The sequence below is a fragment of the Pithys albifrons genome, chromosome 16, assembly GCF_047495875.1.
Source record: "Pithys albifrons albifrons isolate INPA30051 chromosome 16, PitAlb_v1, whole genome shotgun sequence".
Taxonomy (NCBI): domain Eukaryota; kingdom Metazoa; phylum Chordata; class Aves; order Passeriformes; family Thamnophilidae; genus Pithys; species Pithys albifrons.
Genome location: NC_092473.1, coordinates 11,082,009 through 11,109,947, shown reverse-complemented (window position 1 = coordinate 11,109,947; position 27,939 = coordinate 11,082,009). Strand labels below are relative to the sequence as shown.

Genomic DNA, 27,939 nt, shown 5'->3' with positions numbered 1-27,939 from the left:
AATTCATTCACTCTGAGTTTCTTAGAAGTTAATCTACTGCTCAGCTTGACTCTCTTGAGGCAAATTCAGCCTTGGGGCAACTTCACCCATAGCTGGGATTAACTCTAGCACCAGCTTTAGCCTATGGATCCTGCTTTTTGGTTCAGGCAGCATCTCAAATTGCTTATTGGCATTGGATGGTTGTTTTCAAGATCTCACATAGCTCCAAGTTCTCCTCTCCAATGCTGCATGTGCTGATAACAAGCCATGTTAGCTAATCCTCCATCAGGATTCATAAAGTCAGAAGAAAAACCTGGTACAAAAATTGTTCATCACAGTTTGTTCTGCAGTACAAAAGGTCATTCTGGCTGAATAGTTTGTCAGAAAATTTCCATTTGGTGTGAAAGTTTTTCAGAGAAAAATATGAATTTCTCTTCTGTGATAATTAGAATATTTCAGTTTTCAATAGCTGCCAACTGTCCCCTGCACCACAGTGCAGGGCAAGATGCAAACACAAAAGGTCACTTTCTCCAAGAGTGCTCATGAAAAGTGTCTCCAGCAGCCCTTCCTGTGACCCTGAGCTATCCATTACCTGCTGAATCCCCTCCAGACAGTCTCTAGACCAGCACAGCACCCTCGTCATTCCAGCTCCCACAGGCAGCACACAGACTTCCAGAGGGCACAACCAGGGTGGTGTTAACTGGGGGAGGATTATCTGTATCTGAGTTCCACACAGCAATGTACAAAATTAGATTGTTAAAGGGAAGAAAAGCAGAAATATAAACTGATGAGAGCTTGCCTTATTTAGCTGCCAAATATGATCCTTTGGCATTAGCAGATTAACCTAAAAAAAATCTGGCCTCTGGTTTTTAATCCATTTCACATCCCACCCATCATTACAGATGAGGCTGTTGGCAGACCTGGATATGTGTCTGAAGCCATGGGACCAGTGAATGTCCTCAGCAGGCGATGTGGGTGTCACGTGAGGTCCTGGAAAAACTCCATCACCCTTCCACTGAGCAGGGTGTGATGGAGATGGTGCTGGGGTGAGAGCGGGTGGATCCGAGCTCTGATTTCAGCCCAGGCACCAGGTGGGGAAAGAGAACTAATCAACACAAGGCAGGAGGCTGCTGCACCACTGTGCCCAGTAAGGATGTTTGATGTGCTTCAGTCCAAGCAAAGTCACAGGCTGCCAATCACCCAAGATGTGTGAGACCATCCCAGTGGAGTCCCAGGAGAGACCTGTCTGTCCACCATGCAACACATACCCCTGAACACAGCCTTGCAACAGCCTTTGGGAGCCAACATGCTTCATTTTGCCAGCAGAAAAACGCTTGCAACCTCAGTTCCCAGAAGGGAATGACTCAAGGAATGTCTTTTGGCCAAAGGGTGGAAATGGATCAAATCTTCACATTTGCCCCCAGTGGTTCAGGTCTGCTGGGTGCTGGGCAGGTGAGGGAGGGAGGGCTCTCTGTGGAACAGGGTTCGCCTGGAGCTGCTGCTAAACTAATTTTTTAATGCAGCATTTTCAATTATTTCCTACTCACTTGATACGCCACCAAAAGAGATCCAGTTCTCCCCTGTTTTAGCCTCTGCTGAAACCCTCAGACCACATCTTCTCCTATAACAAAAAGTATGTGGAATTGGCTAAAAAAGAAACATTCCTGTTCTCACAACACTTAAAAAAAATCTACTCCTTTCCTAAAGAAAAATAGCACTTATAAGACTTTATAAAACTGCTTCTGTCCAGAAGACTCCTGCGTCAGCTTTAACCATTGCTGTGCCAAGCCTCACTATGAATTATTAATCATTCCAAAATAGCTGCTGAAAAAAGAAGCAAAAAGTTCGATGCATATGGCAGAATTTATTTTGATCTCACTGAAAGTCCTTTAAGGGCTTGGGGCAGGATGAGGGAATGACAAAGATGTAGGGATGCAGGCAGGAACTCATGGCCTGACAGGGGGAACATGGGATGCCTTCCTGGACTCTGGGAGTTACTGTGAATGGGAGAAGGAGAGAGAGGGGAAAACAAGCAGCAAGCTGAACTTGCAAATGTTTCTGGCATGAAATCATGAGGGCAAATGCAGAGCTATCCGCCCACCAGCACATGTGTGGAGCTGCCACTTTATGGGGACAGTCCTATATATATATATGTATATGTGTATATGTAAGGGAGCAAAGGAAAAGGAGAGGGGCTGTCATGGGCTTCTCACCCAGAGGAGAAGGCTCATGGGCCTGCTGCACTATCCCAGTGCTGTGCAACAGCAGATGCTAAAAGGTAACAAGCGTGTTAGGGTGAAACCTGGGTAAAAGCACTATTTGCAGCAATGTGGTGACTCCAGGAAGGTGCCCGGCCCCTATGGATGGAGATGGTTTGTGGTGCTTTGTGCCCAGCCATGGGATGACCCTGTCCCTGCAGTGCAGATCTTTGTGCCCAGCCGTGGGGTGACTCTGTCCCTGCAGTGAGGGTGGTTTGTGCCCAGCCATGGGGTGACCCTGTCCCTGCAGTGCAGATCTTTGTGCCCAGCCGTGGGGTGACTCTGTCCCTGCAGTGAGGGTGGTTTGTGCCCAGCCGTGGAGTGACCCTGTCTCTGCAGTGCTGGCGGGAGCAGAGCTGAACAGATTCTGTGCCTCAGTTGCGGGGGAGTGTTGGGAAAACCGCACCCAAGCAGAGCTGCTGGAAAGAGAAGGACATTTTGTTGTGAAGGGGTTTTTCTTCTTCTTCTTAAGATTTTTTTTTCCTTTCCAAGCTGCATTTCTTTGAGAGTCTTTGTGGACAGTGTGGGCAGAGCCAAGTGGAAGGAATTTAAAGGGAGAAGCCAGTTCAGGGTCACGGCCTGATAGGCGAATATAAACCAAACAGTTGTGGATGGTACGAAGCAGCTCCCTGGGGCTGACGCAGAGCTGTGGGCATGTGGTGTCAGACTGGCTGTTGGGGCTGTGGAGAGCAGTGTGCTGGATGGCCATGGGCATCCCATGGCCAGAAGCACTGGGGAAGGTGTGAGAAGCCAAAACAAGGACCACAGCACAGGAAGGACCTAGACAGGGTGGCAAGGCAGGGCAGCAACCCACAGAACAAGGAGTCTCTTTGCAGCACAAGTGTGATGAGGAGCAGCTGAGGGAAGTGAGAGCGTTCAGCCCAGAGAAAAGGAGGCTCAGGGAGACCTTCTCTTCTTGCTTTCTACAACTCCCTGAAAGGAGAGCATAGCCAGGTGTGGGTCAGTCTCTTCTCCAGGGTAACAAGAGATAGGACAAGAGAAAATGGCCTCAAGTTGTGTCAGGAGATCTTTAGTTTGAATATTAGAAAACATTTCTTCACCAAAAGGGTTGTCCAACACTGGAACAGGCTGCCCAGGGAAGTGGAGTCACTGATCCTGGAGGGATTTAAAAGTGTAGGTGTGGCACTTGGGAACATAGTTTAGTGGCCTTGGCAGTGCTGGGTTAACAGACTCGATCATCTTAGGGGTCTTTTCCAACAGTAATGATTCTGTGATTCTAACAAGCCTGACCGAGCTGATTTGGTCTTGGCCCTTAAGCTGTGGAGGGAGTTCCTCGGCAGCTTTCCAGTGGGGGCAAGGGGAATCTGGGAGAGAGCAGCTGAGTGAACATGGGCTGAGGAGACACAACATCCACGCTAAGAAGCTTTGCAGGAAAAAGCAGTTGTTTCCTCTGTTGCCTTCTCATACACTTGAAGACTATACCAGTAAGGGGTTTGACCCTATCAGATTATTATGGCTTTAGTAAATGAAACTTGGAAGGCTGGATTGCGTTTCTCCTGCTCAGTGTGTAATGACCTTAGTGCCATTGCAGAGTCACCTCTTCTCTGGCACCTGCTTCTTTCCAATTCCTGCACAGCAAGGTTAGACAATAACCATCAGCAGGAAGGAAGGCTGTACCACAAGAAATTATAGCTTTGTTTAGTATGGCTTTAGGCTACTGTGTGCATGACCAGATTTTGTTCTCACACTTAGGGACACTCCAAACACAAATTCCATACTTGCTTCTTACTCTTTCTACTGACACTTTGGCAAAGTATCCCTCACCTCCAAGGAGTCTCTCACCACGTACACATGGGACAGTCAGACCTCTGGGACTGCAGAGTTACAGTTTTCATAAGATTTAGCAATGAGGCAATTTTAAAAAAGGCTTGAAAGATAATTTGGGAGAGAAGGAAATGTTTTCCCTGCGGAAGCTGGCCAGGTCGGCAAAGCTGCAATTAGAATTTCCCTTGCCACTCTGTGCATGAGTACTGCTAGTGTCACCTGTGTGCAGCAAGTGACATTTCCCTCTGGTTTGAGAGACACCTACATACTTCCTCAGGCCTTCCAGCCAAAGCAGGGGGTGTTTATAGGGGAAGTTTTTCTGGCATGACCATACATACACTAGAAGTTGGACTAGCCCATAAAGTTCACTGTGGATCAGAGCTGCATGTTGGAGTGGTGATGTCGAGGTTACAGATTCCATCACTGACTCCCAATCTTGAGCCATCTGGCTCCCTATCACTATTTTATCTTTCTCAAGTGCTGTGAATGCAGAGGCCCTGCTCTAGTGTGATGGCATTTTGAATTAAATCGACAGCCAATTCGGGTTATGCAACCATGAAACAAAGAAACAAAAGCCCCTCCCAGCAAAAGGTGTCTGACAACACTTATGGGAGTAGGTGGCTCAAGGCCTTCAGGGGAAATTCCAGATGGATGGGAAAGTAGCAGTGATACAGCAAACCCCTAGAGAGGGTGGGACCATGGGCACATGGCGAACCACCAGAGGAGCTGTGGTTATGAGATCAGATGGACGGCCTGGGGAAAGTCAGAGATGTGTGGAAAGCCAGTGGGCAGCTCACACTGATTCGAGATAAGCATGAGATGGGAAGGGTGGGGTAAGGCAAACTCCAAAAGACTAAATGCTTGCTTAATGCCGGGAAAAGAAGCAGGTCCATCCTAATGATGTCACTGGGTTAGTCATGCTCCTAAGTGCTGGCTTGAATCTGGGCTGTGTTTGACCCTGCTGCTCCATCCCTCAGGAAACCAGGATTGAGCAAGACCACACATCACCAGCACACCTCCAAAGGGAAGTGATTAAGCCATGAATAAGAGATCCACCAGCTGTTGTGCTTTGTGTGTGTGCATACACCATGGAACTACTGCAAAAAGCTAAACCTAGGGCCAAGAAAGCCTGGGACCAAAGGTGAGACCTCCACGAAGGACCATGACAATAACTACACGACTAAAAGCATGAGCAATGGAAACAGACACCACACTAGCATGGATGTTTGAATTTGGCATGTTAATTTTAAACAAAGGAGGATAGAAGAGTATTTTTCAAATCCTCCTCATTAAGTACTGCCCCCAGCTCCCACTTCAGTGGGAGCTGAACTCATACACATCTTTGATGCCCTTAGAAATTTCAACCTAACTTTAGTATCAGTCCTACAAAGACAGTTGGGGGTTTTTTGTTGTTGTTGTTTTGGTTTGGTTTAGGGTTTTTTTTGTAGAAGTCTGTGATGGCTGGCTTTGATTCAGCCCTTCCTTGTTTCTGAACAGCTTTCATGCCTGGCCACAGCATCATTTAAAGTCATTGATAATTACAATAGAAGACTAATCCCTGAAGACTTCTAACACTGGCTTCTGTAAAAACAGGCCTTTACATGGAGTGTTGCTAAGGGCACATATTTTCCTCAGTGGATTTGGACTTGGACTTGCAGTCTGCATTCAGAGTAGAAGTGAAGCAGGAACTCAAATAGCATCGGTCCCTGATCTGGCCTTTTTCACGTCCACAGCAGCCACTATGAGCATCCAGAGTTGAAATAGTGGTATTCCCCTCCAGCAGCCCTCATGGCATCTGACTGTGCTCTGGGGCTGTCATAGTGTGTTGGAGCAGCTGGGGCTGGCTGGCTGCAGCTTTCATGCTCCCTGGCATCCACAGAAACTGAGGCAGGAAAGATATGGCAGAAGATGGAGAAAATAAAGAGATGGAGGTAATCTGGAAACCACAAATTAGGGAAAGAATGTGCAAGAACAAGGGGAAAAATGCAGTGAGAAGAAGAAAGAAAAAAAGTCACAGAAAGGAACCTCAGTAGTAACCACCGTGATACAAACAGAAGCAGTTTGAGGTTTGTATGTATTGTGGCTGGGCTGTTGCCCACGGTATTTAACTTCACAAACTAACCCGGCCATTATGCACCGAGGGATCGTTAATGCAGCAGATGCAGCCAGACATACGTAGGAGTGTGTTAATATAAGGCCTGATCTAAAAAACACCTGCTAGTTTGGCAGGGTGTCTCAGGAAAGATACATGTGGCTCGTGCGAGGGTGCAGTATTTACAAAGGTACCTGCTGCTTTCCCATCACACCATGTGTAATTCCCATTGCCTTAATGGGAGCTTCACACTGACGGTGTAGAGGAGAAACCAGACTGAAGTTGGATGGATCTGGTCCCATTTACACTAGAAGGGAAGCTGATGTCTTAAATGCTCTTCTTTTCCTTTTTTTTCCCCATCCAAAATATCTAGGACATGGAAAGGAATTCTCTCCCTACAATACCTAGGCTCCAAGGCTGCCATGTTTACAATGGCTTAAGCTTTTATAAGCCTGAAGGAATTGCACTGATGTCATGAAGTTACAAGGGGAAGAGGCACTTTTGGAAGATTATAACAAGGTGGCTGTGTTATCCTAGTCCCGGATGTGTGCCATTACTGAAGTCTCAGAGAAGCTGGCACACCCTCCCAATATGAGATTCTCTTACGAACTGAAGTAGTAAGAGGCTACTACTGGGCAATAAGACAGCAGTACAGCACCAGGCTGCTTCCAGGGGCATCCCAAGGATGGAGGGCTCTGGCTCACATGCAGAGAGCAAACAGCTGCAGTGGTTTAAGATGTTACCCCACAGCTGTCTGGCTGGGCTGTTGGTGGGAGGCTGTCTGTGAGCAGGGGTGACCAAATGGAAGAGATGCCTGGGCCTCAGCTGTCCCAGCTCAGGGCCCAGGGGATGCATGGAGGGGGCAGGTGGAGAACTGGAGCTGCTGCAGTGTGGACACCAATGGCTCCAACACAAGCGGGGAGGCACCACAGGCACTGGTGCAAAGTGTGCTGAAGGGAATACCACAGACCAACCCAGGAAAACTAGAGCTCATTTGCTAGGACCCCTAGAATACAAGTTTATTCTCTGCTTCCGCATTGCTCCATGGGATTTCTTTCCCAGGGTTTGCTCAGTTTTGCCTCTCTCCTTGTCCAGCTGTCCTTACCGGAGCTCTGGCATATCCCATTTCCCACCTCTCTTCAAGGTGCACACACTGAAGAAAGCCTCTGGCACAGGTAGCCACACCATTGGAGTTGGTGGTGGACAGCCAGCACCACAGCCAGCCTCAGCAGTGAGCCGAAACACAAAGCAGGGATGCAGGGAAAGTTGTTCTTTTATGTCCTGGCTTTTGCCTTTCTTCTTGGCATTTTAAACTTTTCTGCTCACCTTTCTCTTTTCAGATTTTCTTCCAGCCCAAAATAACTGCGGCACCACAACCCACTGCCTTGCATTTCATTCTCAGTCTCGCAGTCGCCACTTTATTTTGCCTTTTCCCAGTTTCATGAAAGAACGCAGTCGCATGAATAACAGGATTATTTATCATCCTCTCCCTCCCCTTCTAGGATGACTTGCTGTTTATGGAAAACACTGGAGTGCAGGAGAGATCATGCTACAGTTAAACAGACAATGCTTAAAGGGCCATTGCCTGCTCTCTGCTTTAACACTGTACTCCTCACTGGTTTCCAAGAAGGGAGGAGTTCTGTATCCTAACTGATGGGTACAGCACGACAAATCACCACTGAAAGATAAACAAATGCTATGCTCAACAGGATGGAGAAGATGGTTGGACTCAATGATCTGAGAGGTCTTTTCCAACCTAAATGATTCTACAGTTTTATGGTTCTGCCCTTCCCTTTTTGCAAGAACCAAGAAATTCAGTTCTGATGTAAATGTAGGTATGTGTTCCCTTTCTAGCTCAGCAGCATATCAAGAACATACTCCTAGTGACCATACCATGGTGTCTAGCAGGTGACAGATCAAGCTAAGACATCTCCATGTGACACAGGCAAATTATGTGACCACTGTGTGCTTATCAGAGGTCTGTTGGACTTGGAACACAGCAGGGCAATAATAAAACTTGTCTTGAGGTGGTGGGTGACTCTGAGAAAAGGGATTTGGCAATGGTTGTTCCCTGCCACAGCCCCATGGCAGGATCATTATGTCCTCTCTGCATTTCTGATTGCTGATGCTCCTAGTGGCTATAGAACTTCTTTATCAGCTTTCAGTAAGAAATTGCATAAGTGTTAAGAATAAACATATGAAAAGGATTGAATTCCCTGGGAATTTCTGCTGAGGGACAGATGCCACAACATGAGTTGCCTGCTATCACCACCATTAGAGGATCTATGGGTAACAGTGTGCCTCAAAAGGATGGAAGTACTCAGGGAGGATCAGCTTTGGAGACTGAGGCTGGGCTCCATGTAGCCCTTCTGGAGAGGTACTGCACTGGGCTGGGGACTTCAGGCATGACCCTTTGAATGATGTGTGGCCACTGAGACCATCTAGACAGCTATGGAGGTAAGAAAATGAAAAGAAAAATGTACATAACTCTACACTGGAGTTTCTGTTAAAAAAAGAAAAGGCAAACCAATCACCAATCCTTCTATTTGCTCTTCTCCGTCCCCTATAGTAACTGGGTTTCTGTGACAAAAAGGGTCAGAAATTCAATTAGGAAACTTCACAGCCATTACAAACATCTGCAGTTCAAAATAAATTAGCAGTTCCACTACAGCAGTTTCTATATCTCCCGTGTCTTTTAGGTACTGATGAATCCTGCAGTCTCTGGTGTGCATAGAGCTGAAAATGTGTGTATCATTCTCGTGAGTTTTTATTGTAAGGGAGGGAATCTCACAGGACAAATGTGTAATGTAAGAGCAACAAAGTTGCATAGATACAAGAATACAAACGGGGCGGCTTGCACTTTGAGAATATGAATTCTTCAGGAAGAACAACTATCTCACTCTGTTTGGATGGATCTTAATAAAACTGCCTGCTCCAAGCTAGGCCTCTACAAGCCTCCAAGCTACAAACAATGAAGAATAATATCACAATTTTATGGTACTTAGCGTGGCTGACTTACATCCTGGATGGTCTCCACAGAATCACTGCAACTGGCTTTGATTTGAGTCAGAGCAGAAGAGCTTTACACCCACATTGCCGAGGAGACAAGAGCATACCAAGCATAGGACCCCAGGGGCTGAGCCCTGTGTGTATTGCTCTCATTTACAATGTCTATCAGCATACCTTAGGCTTGGCTGGTACTTTTACAGCCATTCAGCTGGATGAACTACGTACTCCTAACAAAACACAGCCCATTTTTAATAGCTTTATCCACCAGGCAGAGGATATCCCTCACTCACAGCAGCTCCGTTGTCCCACAAGGGTGGGGAGCAGGGATCAACTTCATATACCCACTAAAATAGCGGCCAGTGCTGGTATGCAAGTGCCCTAGTTTAATGCCTAAACATGGTATCTTGCTACCCAGGCTGGCAGGGCTGCCAGTTCGTGCTCCAGCCCTGAAGGTGAACTGTGTCACTCAGCAGTGGCTTCAGCAGCAGGGAAGGTCAAACAGTCCCTCGCTTTCAGCTGTGCTGCTGAACCATCGGGGTAAGAAGCAGCTGGGCAGGGGGAGAGAAGAGCACATTAACAAAAGCGTTACTAACTGACTCTCTTAGTTATTAAACCAAACCATTTCTCCTGAGACAGTTGGGTCTAACCCCACTGAAGTCAAATGGGCAGTTTTGGGGGGAGGATCAGCTTTAGAGGGACCCTGCCCCCTTCATTGTGGGGTAAAGCATCTCCAGAAATATTGTGGCTTTAAGTGTAAACCCACATAGGTGGATGTTGACCATGGTCACCCTCTGTGTTCAGGGAAGAGACATCATAAATCTTTTCCACACCACTTCTGATCACTCCATTTAGCTGAAACCTTGTAGCAGATTTGCATCTCATGACTATTTAAGAAAATTATCAACCGTGAAAGCATCTGGAAAGCTGCACCAACAAAAGTTTCAAAGACAACAAAGCTCAGCCAGAAGGATGGAGCCAGTGCAATGATCCAAAGAGAATAGCTGGGAAAGAAGGAAATCATGTTTGTAGGTGTACCAGCTGGAATAGTAACTGCTTTCCTTGCTCTTCTTGCAGCTTTCCTTGTTGCTCTTTATGGGCAAAGATTCAGGAAAGGGAATGGCATCTCTGCCATCAGTGCTTTCTGCATTTGTAATCCCTTGCCTGCACTTCACCCACACCTGCGCCAGCCTTATGCCTGTTTCTGCAAGCAGGCAGGAATGGAGCTGCAGAGTGGGAAAACAACCTCTTCTCGCTATGGTCACATGCCCCTCTGAAGATACAGGCCAAAGAAATGTTCAAAACCAGAAGAGGAACTACCCAAAGCAGGTCAGCTTCCAGTCAAGATTCTGAATTTTACATTCTGAACTTTTATCCTTCATTATATACTGTGTGGCACTGATACAGAACAGTGCAGGTCCAAATCTGAGACCTCAGAGTGTTTCCTATGGTCCCCTTCCAGAGCCAGGATGCTCTTGGCTCCTGGTCCTTTCTCAGTTGTCATGGTGGGATATATCCTGCAGAACACACCAAGCTGCTTTGGCCAGCCCCAAACATGCACTACAATAAAAGCAGGCCACCCTTCCAACAAAAACCCTTACCCATACTCATTGTTTTGTTAATTTTAACTGGATTATCTATGAGGCAAAATCCCCACTAAAATCAAGTCTGAAAAAGACTCAAATTTCCCAAGGCTCCCTCAGCAGGAATGTCATTGCTATGAAATGATTCCTCTTGCAACCTCAAGACTTGTCAGGAGACCCAAGCAAGCACCATTTCAGCCTAATGTCTGAAACAGAAGCCATGGGTTGCAGGCCATTTTGGAGCCAGCCCAGTGCCCCCAGTGGCGTCAGCCCCCTCCAAGCACCGCAGTGCTCACCTTGCTGCCCATCCCTGGACTGCACTTCTCCCAGTGACCTTCCCACAGCCAGGCTCCCCCATGCACCGCAGCCCAGCACGTGTCCGTGAAACATGAGTTGGTCCTGCTACATGGCTTGATCTGTGTTTCTAACAACTGATCCAGCAGAGCTTTAAATGAGCTCTGTAGTGGGTGCTGGAAGCCTCATTTGGGGCACCCTGGCTTCAGGTGACACCGCTCACAGAAAGCACTGGTGACACTGAAGTGGTTTCATTTTGTGTCAAAGAGCTTCTGCATCCCTTCCCCCATGCCAAGTGCTTTGCAAACCCTGGGAATCCTCCCTCTCAACACTCTGTCATGGTGTAATTCTATTATAATTCCTGACATTCGAGGGACTTCTAACAGTACATGCTTTAAATTAGACAGCAATATCTTGCTTGCTGCTCTCAGATAAATAAAAAAGTGCAAACCCTAATTTTCTGGTGCTCTCTTCTTTGTACTGATTTTCTTTTAAACCTGTAACTACCATCCTGTCACTCTTTCCTCATGCATGGCTCGTAGGTATTACATAAAAGATGGTATTTCATGTGTGGTGCACATGTGTGTAGTACATGTGCAGACTGCAGGAAAGTGCCATGATGAAGCAAACATGCACTGGTGTGATGTTTTTCACACAGCCCTATCTTTTCATGCTTGTAGGGACTTACAGGGCACAAACACATTTTTAGATCAAACAACAGACAAGGACAAAATGTGTTTTGTAAGCAGACAGACAAACCAAGTATAAAGTTGTTTGCAGAATCTGTGTGAATTCTATTTACGTTCTCTGGTCTTTGCTCTCTCCTGGGATCTTACATATTTTGCATTATTATCAAATATTTGCAATGATCCCCATAAACAGTCTAATGTTAAAAGCTACTCCAAGTGTAACTTGACCCAGAGGAAAGATGCTTATCTGAGCTCCACAATGACAGATTTAAAAAAGATGCTGATGCAGTATGTCTCTGGTAAAATGAGAGAAATGTAAGAAAAATCAAAACTGAATATATTTTTCTTTTTACCAATAGACAAAGCAGGAATTATCTCTGTTGGCTTTCACAATGTAATACCACTTGCAAGAGCTACAAATACCCAGCACTTCTGATCCCAAACACACGAAGGAAGGAAAGAGAGGAGTAAATGCTCAGTCAGCCGGTACTGTCAGAATCTATTTCACTGTTTGGTAATTATTTTTTTTATTACTATGACAACACAGAGCATAAGAATTATTTCTTTAACCCCAGCAAATGATAAGTGCAGATGAGACTTTTTTTTTAACTGAAGTCATCACTTTTTACTTCTGCCATGTAAGAAAGTGGTGGCACTATGAGAGTGCCCTGCCCTTGCTCTGCCTCCTGCCCTGCACGTATGGCTCTGCTGCAGTGTGGCACTCGGGTCATTTTTCTCTGTATTAGGAGGCATTTGAGAATGGCTCCACACTGGCTCAGCATTTTCTGTCTTGAAAAAAAAAAAGTAGCAGCATTCTCCCTTTTAAAGTGCTTCCAAATCTTTTACATCTCTTTTCCTTTTCTCTCTTTTCAATCCCCACCTTCTCCCCCCACTCCCCCCCCCCCCCCTTGTGGTCCTGAAGACCACCCTGTAAGCCCACATGACATCATGAGAGAGAATTAAATGTACTTGAAAGGCCACTTCTGTTTTGGTGGGAACTTCTATGCAATTGCAAAGTGCCCATTAAAGCACAGGTTGTTTCCTAGAAGCATGTCCAAGCCAGTAGCGTGCAAACCCCTTCAGGGCTTCTAGAAAGCATTCGCTTTTGAAATGCTGAAGGAAATTCAGAGATGAAAGGATAAGTCTCCCTGGCTGTGCATTTACAGTCTATTGTTTTCCATGAAGGATAGTATCACTCCTCAGTTGTGTTATTGCAGTTAATCCACTTAAATGCTATTGGATTTTCAGATGAGCTGAATTCTTTGCATCTGCTATTAAGAAGCTTTGTTTAGATGAGAAAGGGCTGTTATTTAAATCACAATGAGTTCAGGGAGATGTCAGGGTGCAGCAGGCACCTTGTGCCAATCCGCGCCGGGGAACCGCGGGCAGTTTCTCGCCGGGGCGGCGGGGAGGATGCAAGCAGAACGCGAGCGGAGCAGCGAGGCCGGACCGAGGCCGGCTGCGGGGTTCGGAGGCAGCTGCGGGGGGGCGGGACGGCTGCGGGAGCCGGTGCAGTTGCGGGGCTGGGTCCGGCTGCGGAGGAGCCCCGCGGAGCCGCGTCCCCGCGGCCGCGGCAGGGAGCCCCGCGCTTGCCGCAGCCAGGTGCCGCAGGGCGGAGGGCGCCGCTGCCCCCCGCCGCCTCTCGCTTATTTTGGGGGTGTTTTTGTATTCCTTAAGGGTGTGTGTGCGTGTGTCTGCTCCTTCGCAATGAAGGGTGCGCTGCAACAGCGACGTTAAAACCCGCACACCACAACCCTACGCCGCTCTGCCCCTCCCCTTCTGCAAAAGGCAAGTCACCCCCCTCACCCCCCCGACAAAAAATAATAACAACGGTAAGAAAGCGCACACACACATACACAGATACGCACGCAGGATCGCTCTGTGGCCATGGCGATCCGCTCTGCCTTATGTAAAGGCAGGGCACACGGCCGATCCCGCCAGGTTTCACGGCGGCTGCTGCGCAGCAGCGCCCGCCCCCCCGCCCGGTGCCGCAGAGGGCCGGCGGCGGGGGCTGCCCCGCTCCCCCCGGCCCCTGCCCGCCGCCGGCTCCTTGTTTTCCCCTCGCAGTGAGCAGAGCCCCCTCGCCCTCGAGCAGGCGCCGCAGCTGCCGGCACCCCCACGACTTGTTGGTGGTGGGTCTGGTGCCGGAGCACCCGGGAGGAGGGGCGGGGGCGGCGCACGGCGGGGCGGGAGCGGTATATGCTGCTCCTCGCCAGGGCCACCCTCCAGACCGGCCACCGCTCCGGAGCGAGCCCGGAGCTTCTCTCCGCTTGGAGTTGCAGTTCGTCTCCGGTCCCCTTGGGATTTAAACCTTCTTGCATATATATTTTTTTTCCCCTTCCTCCTCCTCCTCTCTTTTTCTCCTGTGCAAAGTGGAGCAGGAACTGCACCAAGGCAGCCCGCGAGATCCTGCAACATTGCTCCGATTTACCCCTGCTATTATTCCTAATTAATTATTATTTTTGACCTCGCCCCCAGCCGGGGAGGTGGGGAAGCGGGACCATTCTCAGCAAGAGAAACATTTCTCTCCGTATCAATAAAGATTTTTTGCTTTTTCCCCTTCCCGAGGAGGGGCCGGGTGGAGGGCAGGCACGGCGGGGGGGGCCGGCCCTCGGCGGAGAGCGCAGCCCCGTGGTCCCGGCGCGGAGCGCGGCCGGGGGGAGGCGGCCCCAGCGCCGCCCGAGAGGGGGGCAGCCGCCCCAGACAGGTGATGGGCGTTTCGGCTGCGCTCCGGATCGACTCCTTGGGTTTCACTTTGGTCTGATCTAAGCAAATATGCAGAAGTACCGGCTGGTCTAGTCCTAAGAGCCAAGAGGAGCGAGCGAGAGCGGCAGAAGGGAGAGCAGCCACGCTCCCGTAGCGAGGGGAACGTACAAACAGCGGCCGCGCCGTCATTAAGCCACCGCCGCCCCGGGCAGTCCCGACCCACCCCTGGATGCGGAGGACCCCCGAGCCACCCCGCTGCCTTTCCCCTGAGGGATGGTACTGAATTCCTGCGCGGCAGGAGCCGGCCTGCAGCTCCTCTCCATCAGCGTTGCCTTCCCTTCGTGTCTAAAGTGCACTAGACCGCGATGAGGACCTGGGCTTGCGTTTTGCTGATAGGTTTTGGCTACCTGTCCTTTACCTTCTCCGAGGTAGGTGAGAGCGGCTTCCTGCGCACCAGGTCCTCGGGGCACGCCGCAGCCGGGGGTCGGGGCAAGCCTGGGCGGAGGGCAGCGAGGAGGGAGCGGGCTACCCACCTGGGCTCCGCGGGCATCCCCGCGCCTCGGCCCCGCCGGCAGCGCTGCCCTGCCCCGGGCCCTGCGCGGCCGAGGCTTTGGGAGCAAGTTGCCATTTCATGCATGGCATAGGCGAAAGGGAATGACCGTGCATTCCGCTTCCAGACGGCTGGCTGCCCGTACAAATTTATATATATATATATGTATACAATATGTATATTACATATATTATAAATACATGGTAAAATATCCACGCCCCGCGGGTGCCAGCGGGCTGCGGCTGTGTGTTAGCCGAGGGTGCGCGGAGCCGCCCGGGCCGCCCCCGCGGTGCCCGGCTCTGCACAGCGCCGGCCGCGGGCACCCCCAGTGCCGCGGGCAGAAGCTGGGCGAATGCCCCCCGCCCCAAAACGCCCCTCCCCGGTTTGCAAAGCTGCCCCGGAGCAGTCAGGAGCCAGCCCGGGGACGGAGGGGGCGCGGAGCCGCGTCCTGGGGTTGCTACAGGTGGCCCCGGTCGGAGCGAGCGCGGTGCTTGGCGCTGCTGGGCGGCTGTAACTTTTCCCGGGACCGCTCTGCTTGGCACTGGGAGCCGCGACGTGGTCGCTGGTAGGATGGCGGCGGCCCCGTGGGATGCGGTCCTCCTCCTCCTCCTCTCCGGGTCGGGGCAGCCCGCGCCCACGGTGGACTTGGCACCCGCTCGGGCGAACTTGTGCAGCCGCTGCCCAGGGCGGGCTTCAGCCGCCGAGCGGGGCTCGGGGACGCAGCGCTGCCGGCACTCGGTGCCCCGGCCGGGATTGAGCGGTGGCGGGGGCGGTGGGAGCGCTCTGTGGAGCGGGGGCGTGTGTGTGCGTGGATTTCCCCCCTGCTTAGTCGAAACGAGTCCCGCCAACACCCCGCACTCTCCCTGAAACCGCAAAGCCCCGACGCGCGGAGTGCCCGGCGGTGCGGGCGCGCCTCGCGGAGCTGCGCGGTGACCCGCGGTGTGTGTGTCTTTGAAGGAGGCCGAGATCCCGCAGGAGCTCATCGAGCGGCTGGCGCACAGCGAGATCCACAGCATCCGCGACTTGCAGCGCCTCCTGGAGATTGATTCCGTAGGTAAATTAGTCCCGTCCTCCTTCCTTCCGCGCCGTCGGCCGCCGCCGCCCCGGGGGGAGGCACCGCGGGCGGCCCCGCACGGCGCTCCGGCCCCCGCACGGCGCTCCGGCCCCCGCACGGCGCTCCAGACCCCGCGCATCGCAGGCGAGACCCGTGCGGGGACGCGGCCCCGGGAGGCAGGCGGTCCTGGGCTTGATGTCAAAAGAAAGGCGGCGGCCAAGTGGCCGATCGGGAATTAAAACTTCGGGGGGTTCTGGGTGGAGAAGGACCTAGTGACCCCCCGTATTTTCAGACCTCTCTGTCTTCTCAAGCGGAGAAGAATTTCCATGAGGTTTGTTGCTGGTCCTGCATTGCTCTGTTATCTTTAAACTACTGTCCTAGAGGTATTTAAAATATTTGAAACAATATTTATGAATGAAGTAATGTCTCTTCAAGCGCTGGGCTTTATTTAAAGGAAAATAAACCGTCCGAGCTGATTTTAAACAGGAACCTGCATATGAAGCTTACGCTGAAAATTACACCTTTTTTTTCCCCAAAAAAGAAAATAGTGTAAGATTATTTTCTGCATCATTAGGCATGCAAATAGGTTTAGTGAGAACGTGCAGTTAAACAGATCGTTGCAGCAGTAAATGAGATCTAGAAGCACTATATTGCTGGGTTTCTTATCATTTGGTTTCACTTGATGCACTTTGTTCCTGATGATTTCTTCCCTCAGTTGAGAGAGAGTAAACCCGGAACCTTTTGATGTGCCCAAGGGAAACCTGCATCTTGCTGAAGCACAAACATGGAGAAAAATGAATGAGTTCTTGCTTGCATTGGTACTGGGCCATCTCCTTTTAAACCATATGCTATGTATTTTTGCAAAGTCTGTGCCAGGTTCAATCACCTTCATTCAGTGTTGCAGGATCCTTCTAGAGTTTAACTCACTGCTTTTTGTACAGTGCTCTATTAATGAGCAGGAATGCACTAGGAATGTATTTTGCAGTCATAGCTTTCAATTTTCATGTGATTAGGGAGCAAACGATTTCCCATTACACTGAAAATGGGAATATTTCTCTCTTGCACTACACTTCACCATAGAGGCTAATTACGAATTACCAGATTGGCATTGGTTTAATATTTTTGGAGAGCAGTGCTCCATCATTGTTGTTTATTACCGCAGTTAAAGAAGCTTTCACAACAGCAGAGGGGTATGCAGTTCATATTTCCTCACAGAAGGCTATTTTGGACCAGACAAGTGCACTACTGCTAAAATCTTTTTCCCAGTGAACTCAGTGGAGTTGGCTGCTGTTGCAGAAGGGCTGGATCTGAGTGCTCACATTTTAAAATATTGCATGCTGCTTCTGCCTTTGAGTCAGGGTTCTGTAGCTACCAGAATACATTATTTTTTCAAATAACCTCAGTGTAAGAAGCACATGCTTCATTTTTAAATACCACTTAGAAGCAGAGCAAAAGTTCACGTGGCTCCATTGCAAGAGAATCAAGCAGACAAGTGGAGAAATGGCAGGAGCTGAACAAATTAGTAGATGTAGCAGAGAAATTTATTTCAGAACATAATTATTTACCTCATGGTGAATATTAACCAGAGGATGCAAGACCAAAAATGGAAGAGGTCAGCCACGAGTTTGCCATTTGATTTTGCTGTTTTCTTGCTATTTGTCAGTTTAGAAACCATTAGAGAAACAAGTCGCATAAATATTTTACTATTTCAACATGAAACAGTAATTCCTTAAGACATGAACTCAAACAATATTAAAAAATAAAACCAAAATATTCAGCCTTTCACCCGGTTCTTGCTTATGTGAGTGCTCCTTTTGCCTGTGTGCTAAGCTGTACTCTGAGCTACACAGGCACGATTGGGTTTCTCAGAGTAACTTGTCTTTACTATCAGTGTTTGCATTTTCTGGGCACAGTCCCACAGGCTTTACTGTCATGAGTAATTCTTACTAAAGGCTTATCAGAGTGACTAATCAAACATTGCAATTGCCATGCTTTCTTCAGTAAACAGGATCAGGCCTGTTTACTATATTTAGTATTAGCTTGATTTAGCAAATCAAATGTTTTCTAGTTGTCCCTGGTAAGATTATATTTCTGAAATATATTTCCTTAGGGCTGCAGTTGTCTTTAGAGAAGGGCTAGTTCTGTAAGGGCTTGCACAATAGGTATAGTTCTCTTTGACAACATATATTCATTTTAAACTGAGGCTCAGAACAAAATCACTCCAGTGACTGTTCTCTCTCTCATTTTAGTGTGTGGTATTGCCAGTCCTTCTGGATGTGAGTAGCCCTGTTTAAACTCAGTGGGTGGACTTGAGAATTAAGAATGATCTTGTTGGCTAAGAGTTTGCAGGATCAGGCATGCATGCAGAAAATGTCTGATATTTCTGAGTAGCAAGGCAGAATCTGTGGAAAATGAAGCAAGAACAGTCATTTTCTCTTCTGCAGTGCAAAACATATATTTTTAATTGGAAAAGTAAGTTTTGTAAGTCAGAGTGGGCAGGTTTTTCTTCTATTCTGACAGATTTGGTCTCTATATTGTAGCGCAGAGATGACTGATAACCCCCTTCATAAAATTAGAAACCACACCCCCAGACCATCTGGCATATTACTTAAAGAAAAGCACTACCCAACATGGAGCTTATCATTGTATTCAAAAAAGAAAATCCAGGCCAGTTTGTCAGAGCCCATTGCTACATGTCCGTCTCAAAGAGAAAAGGCAACATGAAAATTCTCTCTTTACATCAGAAAATAGGGTCTTGTATTAATTGCTGTGGTTTGGATTCATAGGCAGTGACAGAATTGCCTTGGCATGAAGGGAGAGCAGGATCTGACCCTGTTTAAAGGCGAGAGCGTGCACAGCCCCAGGAAGAGGCAGCTCTAGTGTGCAGAGTACAGTTTTACTACGAACAGACTAAACCACCGAAACGAGGGCATTTCCTCTATTCTGCCAGTGAAGTTCTCCTTGGCTTAGCAGTGTGGTTTTCCTCCTCGTGCTTCACCTCTCCCGTCTGTCCTGTGGGAGGTAGAGTTCATTTCATCACCTATTATGTTTGCCTCCTGCTGGGAACAGGCTTTTTTCCCCCCAGTCATCTCCCTGCGTGGGGAAAGGCAGGGCCGAGTGTGCTTCTTTGCATGGTTTAAGGGCATCCACAGCAGGGTCACCTTAGGCCATGTGAATTTAACGGCCTGTGATTAAGAACTAGCAGTGCAGCTTTTGTTAAGTGGAGAAATGTTCTAAATTAACAGTATAGTTTCATGGAAAAGTGTTAGTTTGCTGCAGAGCTCAATCTATTGGAAAATCTGTTGTTGACTTTGTGGCTTTTGGTGTGGTGCTCAAATGAAGGATGTTACAGTGCAATGTGTTGGCTTTCCTTGCACCTCTTAGACATTACAAGGGGCAGGCATCTGCCATGTGTGTCCTGTGTTATTCCTGAGACAGAGGAGGGAATACTCCTCCTTTACAGTTGGTTGATCACATCTAGGTAAAGGTAAAAAAACCTAACCAAAACAGGATCTTGCAGGCAGCTACTTATATTTCCTTTAATAGATCAAAGTTGAAAACTTAATGACATCTACCTCTGCAATTGGATGTCAGAAGGGCATATTTTGAATCAGCCAAAAAGATCAAACAAACAGACTGATGTTGCCTTGGGCTTTCTGGCTCTAGGACCGATTTGTAAGACAGATCATTTCAGTTTATTGTACCTTACACTGAATTCCCGAAAAAAAAGGAGATAATGAGAGCTTCCTAAACTGCTGCTGTTGGTACTAGAAGTCTTGTATCTTCTGTACTTTCTGGATGGACATCAAAGTGACATCTAGAAGGGTTTGTGTTATGCCTGCATATATTGGGGTTTGTACCTCATATAAAATAGTTAGGGAAGAAGAAGGTAATGTAGAAGGATAAACTGATAAATACAAACTAGCAGTAGTCTTAGGATGCTTTCCACGTGCTTCTTTATTGAGAAGAGTAATCACGTATTGGCAGACCGTCACGGGAACTCTGTGATTTATGCTCCATGACCCAGTGGAAAATTGCCAATCTGACAAAAAAAGAACAATTTCAGCTACACTAATGGATTGACCAAGGTTAATTGCAAGAGTTTTTATGCCCATCATTGATACGTTGTCAGTACATAAAAGATTACAGAGAAATTTCTTGATCAGCTGCCATGAAAACATTTTTTATTATTAAAACGTTAAAAGAGAGCTGCATTAATCCGGCTCTGAGCAGCACCCTCCATCTTCATTTGGTGACAAGCAGTGTTCGAATTCTAAACTAAGAACCATCCGTTTCTAGGTTTTCTGGTCTAAGGCTCATTTTGTGAGGCGCTAAGCACCCATAAACGCCCATTTCCTTTGCTAAGAGCTTATCCTTATCCTGCGACTAAATCAGTACATTAGAGGGAAAAACTGATGCAAATTAGGTATCAGCCTTCGTTAAAGTCAAACCAGAGAGTGCTATTTGTAACATTGTAACTTAGGTGAAATACAAGAATTCAGTGTGAGTTTCAAAGCTGACTTCGTGATTTTTCAGTCCTGCTTGAGCAAGACTGTTGACTTAAAGATTGGTTGAAGTGCAATGATTTCCCATTGACTTCACTGGGAAATGGAATTCCTTCCAAATGCCTGTGGGGATCGGGGGACACCGAGTTAGTGCCTTTAGCATTATAGTGTCTTCTGGCTCCAGCCATGTGCTCCATAATTCTATTCATTAAAACCCACCCAACATGGATGCTGTGTCGAGAGAAATAATACCATTTGTGTTGCATAATGCACTGAGGTTTGACTGGAACTTGTTTTGCAGTCTGCTGTGCTAGCTGTGTAGATCTCTTTTTTAACCCTCAAAGAGAGACATGAACTTAGGAATGATATACATGCTTAAGATATGTAGTGAGACAGTGAGATACAGTATGAGCCAGGGGCCTTCTTCACCTTAGAAATCATCTTATAAGCAACACATGCTCCTCGACGTGTCATTTTGCTTTATAAACAAGATGATGGAATATGGCTAATTGCAACTGAGTCGAGCAGTTATATATAAGCACATGGCTTAACATATTGGTTATCTGATCATACTAGTCCTTCAGTCTAACCAGTTTCTTTAAACAAGACAGCAAGGAATCCGTCACAGTAGAAGGGAGCTCTGCCAGCGTGTTGAGTGTGGGATTAGGACCTGTGGCCCAGACCTGCCATGCAGCTGGCAGCATCAACAGTTTCTCTTTTCCGCGGGATGCCTGTGCCCACCAACCAGTTCGGATTAGAGGCATTAGTTTTGTGTTTAATCTCTTTTTAAACACTGTTTGTTGGTGGACAGAGATGCTTCTTGCTCTGAGCCTAGCTTGGATCTTAGATGGAGCAGAATTCATGCTGATTTCTTTTGAGTATCACTTCATTGCCTCAAATTGAGAGAGAGGTTATGACAACTCCAAGCTGCCAAAAAGGAGGTCAGTATGAAGGTGTTGGGTGGCTGAGTGCTAGGAAACAGAAGAGGGCTGGAGACACATCAGAACGGATTCTCATTTTGCATAACACCATTTGGGATCAGGTGGATGGCCTGGTGCCATTGGAATGGGATGTGGGAGACCTGGCTTCACTCCCCAGCTCCGTTGCAAACTTCCCGTGGGATCTCTGGCAAGCCATTTTATTTATCCCACTGATGAGTTTTCTGGAGTATGGGGTACAATAAAAGCAGAAATAAAATCCTTTAGTCATTGCTGTGTTACATTACAGGACTGGGACTGCAAATAAGGCCCAATACCAGCTAATTAGTTGGGTTCCAAAATTTCCCTTTCAAGTCTATGGGAAGTAACCTATTTATTTAGGTAAATGGAAACTCTGGGTTTCACAATTACTTATTTCATACAAGTATCTGTTCACCTGATAAGGAGAATAGGCAGCACCAGTGGGTGATCCTGGCACTATCTCTTGGACCTCCCATTTTATCTCCTCTTAGCTACCTAAAATAATATTTTCCAAGAAGTGATGATAAACCCTGAGGCACAGAGCTCTTTCTGAGGTGCTGAAGATACCACTGTCTTCACATCTCACCTGGCTCTGCAGGTGATTTCACAAGCTGCCTGTTCCTTAGGGCATAGTTTCTTGGAGGGAGGAGAAAAGGAGTTGGTTGGTTTGTAGAGCAGTCTTATGATGTGTGTTCCTGATAAAGCTGAGAGTAAAACAAGTTCCAAGTCACAGTCAACTGTATAGAAAAAGAACTGGAAGCAGGGAGTGTGACAGTGCAGAAGATGCAAGTGTAGGATGTTGGTAGCTTTCAGAGAGAGTAATTGAGTAATGTGTAATATCCATTTACATTTTTTAGTGCACATCACAGTTTTCTTTGGAGCCAGTAGTGAAACCTTGAAACCTCCACAGATATTACAGAGGACACTCCAATCAGCAGAGTGCTAAAAAACCCTTAGTTTTTGTGTGCTGGAATATGTGTGCAGTGCTCCATTTGCTTACATCTTCCTGGTCCCCTGTTTGCAGATTGTGCTCATCGTTTTCAGAACCCCACTGCATGGGCCACGACCTGAACTGCTTCACTTAACAAAACCAAATAGTTGGAGCAGTTATTTTGTTGTTTTTTATGATAAATGAAATGCCAAGTTTTCCATCTTTGCTTTTTCTCATGGCCCTTTAACCCATGTGGTAGGCTTATTTAGGGAACAAGACAAGCCTGGATGCAGTCCCAGAGTCTGCAGTAGCTTCAGATGCCCCTCCAAAGGTTAGGATACTTCACAGGGGATTTGTTCTGCAACAGAGAGGCTAAAAGGAAACCCATGCTAGTTACTTTTTGCTTTTGATTCTGTCCTAGTACTGCCCTGAAAACCAAGCAAGAGAAAATTTACAGAGGCAGCATTGTTGCTCTTGGGTCTGTAATACCATATTTTCTACTGTAGCCTCATACCAGAACTTCAGAATGCTTGTAGGAAACATTTCAGATGCAGTATTATTGTTCCTATTTCTACACCTTTGCAGTAAGAAAAGCTGTATTATACCTTTCACATAAAAATGCAACTGTTTTACTTTAGATACGGTTCTCTGCCACAGTGTGTGCACTGTTTCAGGGGGCTTTCAGTAAAATGAATATTAGAATTAAATTGTGCATGCTTATACATAATATTTAACTATGTCTGTGTCTTCACTGCCTTATGCCCTTGCAATTGCATTAACAGGAGTTACATTAGACTGATTGCAGCAGGATTTGGTCTTGTGCATATGAAGAGCACAGATTTGTATGTATGGAACAGCCCTGTAGTGACATTGATGCAAACAACATACCTGAGGTTTAATATTTTGTTTCCTGTTCTAGGATATGATGATGTTTCAGAAACAAACTTGAGATCTTACAGCGTTCATTCTGCTAAACATGTGCAAGAGAATCGTCCTGTGCCCATTCGCAGAAAAAGAAGCATTGGTAAGAAACAAGCTATTTGTCCTTTGGGAGCAAAAACAGAGGGGGTGCTTTTGGTCAGCCAAGCAGGACATTTCACTGGCAAAATGTGACACGCACAAAGGAAAAAAGGCCATTTCTAGTTTCTGCCTTTCTTTTTGCACAAAACGAGCCGTTGCCTGAGAAGCTGTCTTCTGGAGGATGGCCATAGGAGACAGACAAGCACAAATTCTTTACATTCACTTTCTTGTTGCAGCATGTTCGAAAGCTAGACCTTGGTTAGAAAATGCTGTGATATTCAATGTATAATTCATACTGTGGGGAACAACTACAGCAGTGTGCTTTAAAAAACATCAACAGTTGGTAGAGTTTTCAGTACAGAAGCTCCACAAAAGGAAACAGCTTGACTCTTTATTCACAAGAAAAATACAGTTTATCCTAAAAATTAAAAGCCATTGATGGAAACACTGGGACACTGATTTCCATCATTGCGAGGGCACCAGGCATGTTTACAGGGGATTTTATTCTTATTAAACAATGATGATGGTGATCCATCAAAAAGCCCAAATACAAATTTAAAGAGATGCTAGAATAGGGTTTGTATGCAATGCTTGTTCATCTGATTAGGTCTGAGTGTTCTGCCATTCCATTTGACTGTGGAAAACATCCATGATCTTATCTATTATGGGTAATTCAGAGTCAGTCTATTTGTACTTTCAGCTGTGGTGGTACGCAGAGAGAGCACAGCGTGCTGTCAGCATGGATTTGCAGTGTGAATTGGCAAGTGCACTCGTCACATTGAATGCCTCTAGAGAACAGCGGTTCTGAAACAGTCTGCTACACTTGGCACCTTACCCTGCAAGGTGTTGAATGCCTCCCCATAAAAGTCAGTGGGAACTGGATATGCTCAATAACTTGTAGGAGTTGCCAGCTATCTTACAGTATTGGATCTGTTAATTTTCTTGAGTTCACAACACTGGGGATTGAGAAAAAGAATTTTCACTCTATTTGGTCCATTGAAATGCATCTCTTTCAAATCTAAGCCTAGATTTTCATATTACAGGCACAGGCCAGGCCTGAACTTCTTGTATTCAGAAGTAACTGAAGAAGTGCAGGCAGTGTTCCAGTTCCTTGACACATCTAACCCAAAGCTATCACTGCTTCCACTGTAAGGCAAAAAAAAAAAAAAAAGAAATCCAAGCTGTCTTTGGAGAACTTATCATCAAACAACTTGTCCCCGTGATTGCTATTTTTTACTGGACCATTTTGAAATATCAGCTTGACTTCTTAAGCAGTTCCTAGATTGAGAATGATACATGGTTTGGGGTCATGGTAGCATCACACAGTAGTACAGACCTATTCTTTCTAATCCTTATGTGGCTAAAGCTGTGGGCTGCAGGTTCACCTTACCTGAGCCCAGCAGGGTATTGGTTTACCTGCAGGTTTTTTTGGTCATGCTACTCTTGTGGTTTTGCCTCATTCAAGAAAAAACAAATTAAATAAACCTCGCTGTGTATAAAGCTTTGATAACTTCAATAAAAATGGCTGTTGCCTTTTGGAATGGTGAATGGACCAGACTCCCTGATGTGGGGAAGTTAAGGTTTTGGAAGTGGAAACTCAAGTCTTGAAAGTTTCAAGCTGGTGCAGGTTTTGTCCCAGCTGAACCAATTTGGGTATGATTCATATATCTTCAGTGCAACTTCTGAGATGGCATTTGCCAGGTATTGCATGTTTGTGTGATACCATGTGTGTGCAATGATTGTCTCAATGCTGGAAAACAACAGCTGCTGTTACGCAGTCACTATGGGGGTGTATTGGAGGGTCATCAAATCTGGAGGAGCCCCTGGCTTGCTGTCACTTCTAAGGAGCCAGAATTAGCTTATCTAATGGTATGTGCTCTGAGCTATGTTGGGAGCCAGGCTATTGTACACCCTCATTTAGGGGTGGGCTTTTGGGAGCAAGTCAAGCTTCTCCCTCGGGTAGCACACGCAGTTTAATGGTAGGCAAACAACACTCAGCACCGACTTGTCAGTCACCAGTGGGAACTGAGAACACCATTTCCACTCACAGCTAAAGGTGTCACTTACGGATGGTGTAAAGTATCTGGGTGCTCTGAGGTGAGAGCAGCCGCTCACCTGGAGGTGTGAATTTCTTGTGTCCGCAGAGGAAGCCATCCCGGCTGTCTGTAAAACACGGACGGTTATATATGAGATACCTCGGAGTCAGATTGATCCCACCTCGGCCAACTTCCTGATATGGCCACCCTGCGTGGAGGTGAAACGATGCACTGGCTGCTGCAACACCAGCAGCGTGAAGTGCCAGCCATCCCGGATACACCACAGAAGTGTCAAGGTGAGCAAAGTGTGGCTGCAGAGCCCTCAGAGGGTCCTGTTCAGGCCAAACACTCCCTCTGTACTCAGGACTGTGCTGCATGACCCGAATCTTTACCATCCATCCTCTCCATTTTGAGTGAGCAGATGGTCTTTTCAAGTTATGTGATCATTGGAAAATCTTGGGTTCAGATTTGATTTTTGCAGGATTCCCTGTAGGTTTTCTTCTTTTGTAATGAAAATAAAGTTGATTGTGTCTTTCCCATGATCTTGTACAGTACAAATCTTAAAGTTAAGAAGATAAAATGACTCAAGGGGCATTGGACTTTAAAAAAGAAATAAATCACAGTATGGAATGCTGTTTTCTTAATTAAATATTATGCAGCCTAAATTGGGCTTTTATATTTGACAACATAACACTTTTGATCTGAAAAAATGTGTTTCAAATTATCTTACCCCAGGGACAGAAGACTCAACAGCTTCATGCTGTATTTACTCATTAGACAAAATCCCTATTGCAACTTTCCAGTAAATATTACGTGAAATATTTATGTTCATTTGGCTTCACTGTGTTCTAATTTTTATCAGTATTTAAACAAGTACTGTTGATCTACATCTGTGTGTAGGAGATTAGACTTACACTTAGCATTTATATTGTGAAGACTCTGAGTTCTTGTTGCTCTGAGTATTTTAAGAGCAGAATTAAATAAAAATCACACTCTTGAACATAAAATTGCCCAGCACAACACACTGATCGCTGTACTTGTAATGTATTTCTTACTGAGAAAGGTGCTGTTCACTTAAAGCTGTATGAACTAGACAGAAAATAAGGCATCTAAGCCATTTCATTTTTTTTCATACATGCAGGCATGAATCTGAGCAGGATTTCTTTTTCTGTTTCTGAACATTTGAAAATTGTTTTCACATCCAAACAAGCTGGAGAAACATCTGAGCAGATTCCCTCAGCGTTTCCAAAAATAATCATATTTTACACTTGCTTGCTGCCTTGCCTTTATGGGATATGTTTTGCAGAAACAATTAAAAATGAGGTAAAAATTGGGATCAATAATTATTTGAGGGCTGAGAACAAACTAGGGAAGTTGAATTACTGCAACTGTAAGCCTTTTTGAGTAGGAACTAAACAGCAAAGTGCCTCAGGGTTATAGTATTTAGTGCTGTTGCCTTCGGGTTTGATGGAACTTCCAGTTGATTTTATGTAGTAACTAACACATACAAAGCAGCTGAATGTGCCCAGCAAAGAGTTGTGTGTTCTGAACTTGTTGTTGGTACCTGTGTGTGATATTGAACCTCATCCTTATTTCCTACCCTTCAAGTGATGAAGGAGATAATAGATGAGAGAGAGATTTGGTTGCTGAAGTCCCCCACTGCTGGGGACACAGAGCGCTCTCAGGAAGCTGCAGACTCCCCAACTGGCAGCAGCTTTGCAGGATGTCATTGCTGGGGCTGCTTCCCCAGCGCACCATCTCTCATTCAGTTTGCTGATATGGTTGTAGTGCTTTTAAATTTGCATTCATTTTAGTAGGGTGCAAGCTAAAAGTAGGCTCAGCTGAGCAGCTGCTTTTCATGGCTGTGTAAATATATTGCCACCAGCAATATCAATATACGTCAGCCAGCTTTGGAGGACTTTTTTTTTCCAAGCTCCAAGGCTGCTCCAAAGAGTCATTAAGTAGCAGGGAAAAAAAGGACAAGAGGTCAAGCAGGAACAGGATGTTCATTGTAAAGGTTGTAGGCTGACCCCACTGTCACACCAGAACTCTCAGAACAGAATCCATATTTATGCCCTCCAGAGTCAGATCCTCTTGTAGCTTTGATGTAATTGATGGTTTTCTGAGTCTTTCGCCAGTGCTACGTTTAGAATTGAATGTCTGCTCATGCCATTAAGTAGCTGGCCCAGAGTGAGGGTCGCTGGAAAGGTAGGGGGAGTGGTTTTGGAGAGCCTTCTCAGCTGTTCTGCAGTGCAGTTGGAAAGCCAGCTTGTGTTTTCCCCTGATGTCAGACTGCATAAAAGCTCTCTTTTGATTGAACATTGAAAAGGCTTTCCCCACTTCCTCCTCATTGACAAGGTAGTGAGATCATAGCTGGCCCATTCACACTAGAAAAATGTTCATCCAGAAAGATCAGCAAGTGGGTTTGCATCATCCAACAGGCAAAAGCAGAGGGTGTTTTCTTTGTCTTACTGAGGGCCTCTGTAGTCAAG

At 46.6% G+C, this 27,939-nt stretch overlaps 1 protein-coding gene across 8 annotated transcripts in view; it reads left to right on the top strand.

Annotated features, from left to right (window-relative positions):
* Positions 1 to 13,919: 13,919 nt before the first annotated feature.
* PDGFA (platelet derived growth factor subunit A) overlaps positions 13,920 to 27,939 on the top strand; it is an 87,704-nt gene continuing 73,684 nt past the window's right edge. For all 8 annotated transcript variants that reach the window (XR_011699170.1, XR_011699169.1, XR_011699172.1 and 5 more), the window contains exons 1-4: positions 13,920 to 14,820; positions 15,900 to 15,996; positions 23,311 to 23,415; positions 25,556 to 25,743. Coding sequence is in view for 4 of the 8 variants with exons in the window: in XM_071570795.1 (XP_071426896.1) it covers positions 14,758 to 14,820; positions 15,900 to 15,996; positions 23,311 to 23,415; positions 25,556 to 25,743 (453 nt within the window). In the remaining 4 variants the exon portion in view is untranslated. The remainder of the gene's footprint in view (positions 14,821 to 15,899; positions 15,997 to 23,310; positions 23,416 to 25,555; positions 25,744 to 27,939) is intronic.